The following is a 7,306-nucleotide window of genomic DNA, read 5'->3' as shown; positions in this document are numbered from 1 at the left end:
GGGGGGGGGGTCTTTGGGACGCTGTTGGGACAATATCTCAATGTCATTACAAATATAAGTCATTGATAAATTTATAGCAATTCTACAAACGTTTTCTTTCTCTTTTAAAGGTGTGTAAACGAGTTTAAGTTATATTCTTTTATCCCCCGGGACAAAGTGTCTCCAACCTGTCCCGTCCTGCCGTCCAAACCGTCGTCCCAACCTTATAATAAACCAGAAATGTAAAAAAAAAAAAGAAGACATTTTTTATATTCTGGACATTAAAATTTTTTAATGGTGTTACATCATTTGCTGTAACAGGTGGTTGGCTGATCCTGCTCCTCCTAAAATAAAAGCTCACATGGACTTCCACGCGTTTCTTTTGTATTCCACTTACCGCCCTGTTTGTGTCTGACTCCACAGACATGACCGGACACAACAACAGCTCCCAGATGAGAGCGGCGCTTCAGCCTGAGGAGAGCTCAGGTCAGGCCTGCTCTTCCTCCTCTTCCCACTCCTCCTCCACCCTGCACCCCTGCAGTAGAGAGGTGAAGCTGCAGAGGGAGGACGGCTCCTCCTGCTGCCCGCTGAACGAGCTGAAGCATTTCTCACAGGGTGACACCAAGCTGGGCCCTCTGACCTTCAGCAGGACGCACAGTGTCCTTGTGGATGTGAGACTTTGTCCCGCTAGTCACTGAGTACATTTACTACTGATGCGAGATGCATTTAGAATATTATCACCTCCTTTTTTTGGTGTCAGACAGCTTTGTGAGTGGAACTAGAGCCGCTATCTACGCTCTCTTCAAACACACCAGACTCCATTGACACAAACAGTGATTTAAGCTCTCAGGACTCAGGAGCTGCTGGTCTACTGCTGCCTCCTCCTGTTGGTGTGTTTGTGTTATTGTGTGACTTTGGTGTTTTAAGGGGTTTAATTCAGATTCACCAAAGTCACACAACAACACACACTAACTCACGGCTGAGGAGAGATGTAGCGCAGCAGCCCCCTGTGTGCTGCGAGGTAAAATCACAGTTTTTTTCAGTGGAGTCTGGTAGCTTTGGCTGGTAACTTTTCCCCAATTTTATTTTTCCTCTAAATAATAAATGCTATTTCTTAGGTGGCTGTTTTCAACCGTGGAGGAGGACTTGTGCCTCAGCCGGGGAAGGACATGTGGCACAGCAACTTTGTGAAAATGCCAACTTCACCATCAAGCGTGATGATCAAGTCCGGATTCATAAAGGTGCGTTTGAGGCTACTCACCTGCTGTTGATCTGCTGAATGAAAGACAGGATGTTCTACCAGAACATCTGGACCGTGTCCGTCATTGAATGGAGCTTTTCTGTCGGCAGCAGTCGAGCCAGACGAGCAGGTGGGAGGTGATCTCCAAGAAGCTGAGCGCTCTAGCCAAGAAGACGACGGCGAGCGTCGAGGATGTGGAGGTGAGACCTGTCAATCACTCACCTGTCAATCACGCACCTGCAAACCCGTTACACTGTCGCTCGTTTGGCTACTTCTATTTATCTATCTATCTATCTATCTATCTATCTATCTATCTATCTATCTATCTATCTATCTATCTATCTATCTATCGATCAATCGATCTATCTATCTATCCATTATCCATAACACGTAAATAAAACATATACATTTCTACTTCCTCAGTAGTATTTAGTGTTCTGTGTTTCTTGGTGTCTTTCAGGAAGCCGTCATGAAGTACAACCCCAAGTATAAAGGCCAGTGGTCCTTCGACGCCCTTGACAGCTTTGTGAAGGTCAGAGGTCACGTCTTTACAGCGTTCATCCAGCAGGTGTCTGAACTCTCCGACCAGCAGAGATCCTCTGGTGTTGTTTGCAGGTCATGCCGGAGATAGAAAGCTACTTCCACACGCTGATCCCCAAGATGGCGGCGTTGGCTCTGAAGCTGCCCGAGTGCGTGAAGAAGGTACGAGACGGGGAGCACGACTAAGAGAGAACACTGCTCATTTTACTGAGCAGTTATACAATAAGTAATACAAAATACATAAATAAAACATCAATTAATACAGTATATTAGTTTATCCATTAGATATCTGAATTTGCATCTTAGATGACAAATAAAGGGCATATTTAAATATATGTATTAACGTGTTTTTAGTCCCCTAGACTGTGTTTAATTCATAATAAATAATAATAATAATAATAATATAATACTGTTATTTCATAATTATTTCACGCCATTCATTTTAGTCTATTAAATAATAAAAAATAAATTCAGCTTGTTCATGTATCCATTAATTATCTGTTTTATAATAAATAATTAAAGGTGATAAATTAATGGGGACATAAAATATATAATAATGTTTTTTTTACCCCCTAGATTCTGCAATGAATTCACACAAATAATGTAATAATAATTGCATTTCATAATTAGTTTCAGTCTTTTATATAAATACAAATAGATCTCGTCTGTTCATTTATCCATTAATCATCTGTTTAAAATCCCGATATAATAATAACAATATCCATAATGTGCAGGCCGTCCCGCTGCTGAGGTCAGGAAGCTCCGCCTCCGTCTCGTTGTCTCAGGCTCAGATCTCCTGCCTGCTGGCCAACGCCTTCTTCTGCACCTACCCTCACCGCAACGCCACCGGGGGCAACAGCGAGTTCCACCGCTTCCCCTCCATCAACTTCACCCGGTCAGACGCACAGAGACACACACAGACACACACTGTGTGTGTTCATCGTGTGTAACTGTGTGTTACCTCTTCCTTGTCAGTCTCTTTGGTCAGTGGTCGTTACGGAAGAAGGAGAAGCTGAGGGCCGTCCTGCATTACTTCCAGGTGGTGACAGACGAGCGTGAGTTAAACCGTGTGTGTGTGTGTGCGTGCGTGCGTGTGTGTGTGTGTGTGTGTGTGTGTGTGTGTGTGTGTGTGTGTATGTGTGTGAGATGCTTAAGAGACCGTTTGTGTCGTCTTTACAGGAACTAAACCTGACGGTCTGGTGACGTTTGAGAGGCGATGCTTCAGAGACACGGAGATGCCTGACTGGAGACAGTAAAGATGATATTAATGATAATATTAATAATGATAATAATAATCATTAGCTTTAAATCATAAGCGGTGTTATTCACAGATCCTGTTTGAACTGAATAATAACCATTTTAAAGATGTGGAGAACATTTTGTCATAAAAGTTTTGAATCATCAGAATGTGAAAACACGTCGTTAAAAAAAAGAAAAGAAAGTCTCGTTAGTTATGTTTGTGTGTTTGTTTGTGTGTGTGCTTTTGGTTTTGTTTGTGTTTTCTGCAGCTGTAAAGAGACGATGGATAAACTTCACGTGACGTCTCACGGAACCATCGAGACGGATGGGAGAGGTTTACTGCAGGTGAGGATGCCACGAAGCAGCCGGCTCGGCCCTGAGCTCACTCTAAACTGTGTGTGTGTGTCCGTGTGTGTGTATGTGTTTCTCATTGTGTGTGTGTGTCTGTGTGTGTGTGCGTGTGCAGGTGGACTTCGCCTCCTGCTGGGTCGGTGGGGGAGTTCTGGGTGCCGGTCTGGTTCAGGAGGAGATCCTGTTCCTCCTGAACCCCGAGCTCATCTTGTCTCGCCTCTTCACAGAGAAGCTCGGGGACAACGAGGTTCTGGTCATCACAGGTAACACCGGTCACGGGTCAGGTGGTCGGTATTAAGGCAATAATGTACGAGAGGCAGTACTGTATCATCAATAATGTACAGTTCCAGGGTACAGTACATTATAGCTCAATACCGTACACCCTGTGACTCACTCTCAACCAATCAGAGTGCTTGATTTCGTCTACCCGTGTTATAATGGTTATTGTTGGTAATCAGCAGAAACAAATTAATAACGGCAAGAGGAAGACTGGTTTATAGACTGAGGAAAGTTGTGGATTGTTTGTCAAACAAAAACAAAACATTTAAAGACGAAACCGTGAAATATCCCCCGAACAAGTTCCCTGTCTGCATGTTTTCTCTATGTTTTATCATTATATCACTTTAGGTTGTAGACACAATATTTATTTGCATAAATTCAAGTTTTATTTGTAAAAAAGGAAAATACACACAAAAAGGAAAATTAAATAATCCATGTGCTTTAGTAGAATAAATTACAAAAAAAAAGAAAAGAAAAAAAAAGTCACTTGAAATAGGAAAATAAATAAATACATAGAGATAAATATATGATAACATATCTGCACATAACTCTTTTTCATTTATATTTTAAAGAACCTGTACGTGTCTTTAAAGATGTAAAAGAGCCGCTGGGCTCAAACAGGAAGTTTCTCTCACGGCGTTCCTCTGGTTTCAGGCTCGCAGCAGTTCAGCCGTTGCTCAGGTTATGGGGACAGCTTCGAGTGGGCGGGGCCTCACGAAGACGACCTGCACAGGTACGACTCCCGAGTCTCCGGGGTCAAGTGAGATTGTGTGTGTGTGTGTGTGTGTGTGTGTGTGTGTCTCCTCATCCTGTCTCTCCTACTCAGGGACCAGTGGTCTCGTCTGAAAAGGAAGATCGTCGCCATCGACGCTGTTCACTACAAACACAAGAGAGATCAATACACCATGACGCAGGTCAACCGGGAACTCAACAAGGTGAGCTGCTGAGAGCGCGGGGAGCGCAGGCGGGAGACGGAGGGGGCGGGGGCATAAAATTCCTGCATTAAAATCATGCATCGTGACAGTTTGGATTATTTGAAAAGGGTCATTTATTATCACACTACCATTTAATTATCACGGCAAACAATTACGCTGAACTTTAAGTAAGGTACAAAAAATGCGATGTAAACAAATACTTTCTGTTTCCTCTTCTGAGCCATTGCAGGTCACGTGAAAAATGATTTAAAGATCTGTACCGAAGACCCAGTCAAAGTGAACGAATCTTTACTGTTTAGCTGGCTGCCAGTGCTGAGCCTGTGCCGATTCTTTCATCAGACGAACGAATCGTGTCTTTGGATCAAAGTTTCGTTCTTCTGCCAACCGACTCTTCGGATATGTGATTCGTTCTTCTGCCGGATATGAGTCTCCGGCAGAAGAACGAATCATTGATCCAAAGACACGGTCAGGACTCCCGACCGCGTCTTCGTGCTCACCTCCGCTTTCGTTCATCTGCCGCATACGGGTCTTGGGATCCGTTTCCCACGTGACCTGCATAGGCTCAGTAGTAGGAAACAGAAATGTTATGTTAGCTATTATAAATATTATATATGATGTATTTGTTTAACTTCATTTTGACGATTTATTTCACAGTGCTCATCGTCTTTATTGAACGTTTCATCCACGGTTGTCATTTTTACATAATTCTTCTGGTGTCCCTGAAGGCGTTCTGTGGATTTAAGGGTCGCGACCTCAACGAGCCCGATATCGCCACGGGCCGGTGGGGCTGCGGCGCCTTCAACGGAGACCCTCAGCTCAAAGGTACCTGAACGCACCGCCCGCCCGTCCATCACAGCCACGACACTCTAACGCTGCCTTCACAGCAGAAGCGATGCGAATTTGACGCGCGACCAGATTACACGAGATGTCAAGGGGCGTGATGCGATAGGTTGTAAAAAAGCTAATTTTCGCGGTAAACGCAGCACGAATATTGGCAACGCTTTTGGTGTGAACGCAACGTTGCAATGATGACGGTCAGAACATCTCAATGCTGATTGGCTGATGCCACTCTGAGTCGCACCACCCAGTGGGAAAATGTGCTTTTTTGCAAACCTGTCGCAATGCATGTAATCTGGTCGCGCGTCAAATTCCCAACGCTTCTGCTGTGAACGCAGCGCGACTGATCTTCCTCTCCGCTTTGCAGCCGTGATCCAGCTGATGGCGGCGGCGGCGGCCCGGAGGGGCGTGGCCTTCTTCACCTTCCACGATGAGGAGCTGAAGCAGGGCCTCCAGAGCATGCACAGCCTGCTGACCGACGAGGGAACCACAGTCGGTGAGCCATCGGGGACGAGGAGCGGCTCAAACGTCCGCTGGTTGTTGGTTTAAAACAAACAAACAAACAAGCGGCTTCTTCTTCTCCTTCAGGGAACCTGTACAAGCTGCTGGAGGACTACTGTGCGGTGCAGCGGGCGTCTGGAGGTCCTCACGTGGATCTGTTCCACTTCATCAGGACCACGCTGCGGCCCTCCAGGAGTCAGCTGTGAGGACTGAGCCACGGCCGCGTCTTCATCTTCATCTTCACTGAAGAAAAATAACACCAATGTTTTAATACACAAAGAGAAGAAATTGCTCTGAAATGTTCTCGATTGTAAGGATAATTATTTTGTGTTTCGTGATTTCCTTCACAGGATTCAGAAAAACACAACATACATTTTGATGTTGAGTTAAATAAAGTTGATTATTAAGTAAATTAGGAATACTATAATGTAGAAGTACTAATGTAACAGAAACACAACGTTTCTAATTTTCAGGTGATTATTAAATACAAAACGTTTTTTATTGTTGTGTTCCAATTTTGTACTCCTTATACAGAATGATATGCGCATGTACATGTACATATATATGTATACATCCATGTATATATCCATGTATATACACATATATATGTATATATATTATCGTAATGTAATTATTGATGCAATAAAATGTTTCTCACTTTAACGTTGCAGATTTTAATTTTTTATTACAGTAAACGTCTCCAACATTAAAGATATTTCACTTAGAAGTATACTTAGAATCTATAATTGGACATATTCATTCATTATTTGACTATATTTTGAATTATAAAATTGAACCTGCATAAGAACTTCAGTAAAAAGTACAATATTTTAAAGTATAAAGTAGTACAAAGTACTAGAGTAGTACCTGAAAACACAACAAAATAAACAGTTCAACAAGAAACAATCTTTATTTATCCACAAACATGCAACACTTTATGAAAATAAATACATCATCGTGACGTCATCGATGAACCGTGACCTCAGTTTACGGGATGAAGAGGATGAAGAGGAGGAAATAAATAGAGGACTGGTGAAAGACTTGACCTTCAAGTTTCGGTTAAAGAGCAGAAACATGTCGACGTTTGTCTTCGTTATTTTTTTACTAAATTAAAAGGTTTTACTTTGAGCAGTTAAAATATTATAAAACATTCAGCTGCTGAACATTCGCCCTCCATGTTGTTTTAAACAATGCCCAGTATTGCATTCTGGGTAAAAAAGGAAAAAAAGCACTTTCACTGTTAAATATGCAGCTGGTTACGTAGCTTAGCATCAAGCTAGCTAATCGGACGCGTAAATCCGTCAAGTCTTTGGGGTTTTTATAAATAAAGTAAAACGAGTGAGTCAGAGAGTTTGTGAGGATGTAAACAATGCTAAATGAATACTAAGCTAACTGATAATATATA

General features: G+C 42.8%; 1 protein-coding gene across 3 annotated transcripts in view; it reads left to right on the top strand.

The window, feature by feature from the left end:
- The window catches only part of pargl (poly (ADP-ribose) glycohydrolase, like), a 7,043-nt gene extending 616 nt beyond the window's left edge, over positions 1-6,427 (top strand). Inside the window, exons 2-16 of one of the 3 annotated variants that reach the window (XM_068573815.1) lie at positions 403-650; positions 1,098-1,220; positions 1,333-1,419; positions 1,680-1,751; positions 1,835-1,921; positions 2,494-2,654; positions 2,735-2,814; positions 2,939-3,011; positions 3,268-3,343; positions 3,465-3,612; positions 4,283-4,361; positions 4,455-4,563; positions 5,289-5,385; positions 5,768-5,896; positions 5,989-6,427. In XM_068573815.1, coding sequence (XP_068429916.1) covers positions 405-650; positions 1,098-1,220; positions 1,333-1,419; positions 1,680-1,751; positions 1,835-1,921; positions 2,494-2,654; positions 2,735-2,814; positions 2,939-3,011; positions 3,268-3,343; positions 3,465-3,612; positions 4,283-4,361; positions 4,455-4,563; positions 5,289-5,385; positions 5,768-5,896; positions 5,989-6,107 — 1,686 coding nt within the window. In that variant the 5' untranslated portion in view covers positions 403-404 and the 3' untranslated portion in view covers positions 6,108-6,427. Of the gene's footprint in view, positions 1-402; positions 651-1,097; positions 1,221-1,329; positions 1,420-1,679; positions 1,752-1,834; positions 1,922-2,493; positions 2,655-2,734; positions 2,815-2,938; positions 3,012-3,267; positions 3,344-3,464; positions 3,613-4,282; positions 4,362-4,454; positions 4,564-5,217; positions 5,386-5,767; positions 5,897-5,988 lie in introns of those variants that run through there. The other 2 variants (XM_068573814.1, XM_068573816.1) reach the window with 2 other exon arrangements.
- The last annotated feature ends 879 nt before the right edge of the window (positions 6,428-7,306 follow it).

This window comes from Clinocottus analis, unplaced genomic scaffold (genome assembly GCF_023055335.1).
Source record: "Clinocottus analis isolate CAN_PGR_092001 unplaced genomic scaffold, fCliAna1.0.p SCAF_13, whole genome shotgun sequence".
Classification (NCBI taxonomy): Eukaryota; Metazoa; Chordata; class Actinopteri; order Perciformes; family Cottidae; genus Clinocottus; species Clinocottus analis.
Note: the sequence above shows the minus strand (reverse complement) of the source record. Positions and strands in the feature narration are given on the sequence as shown.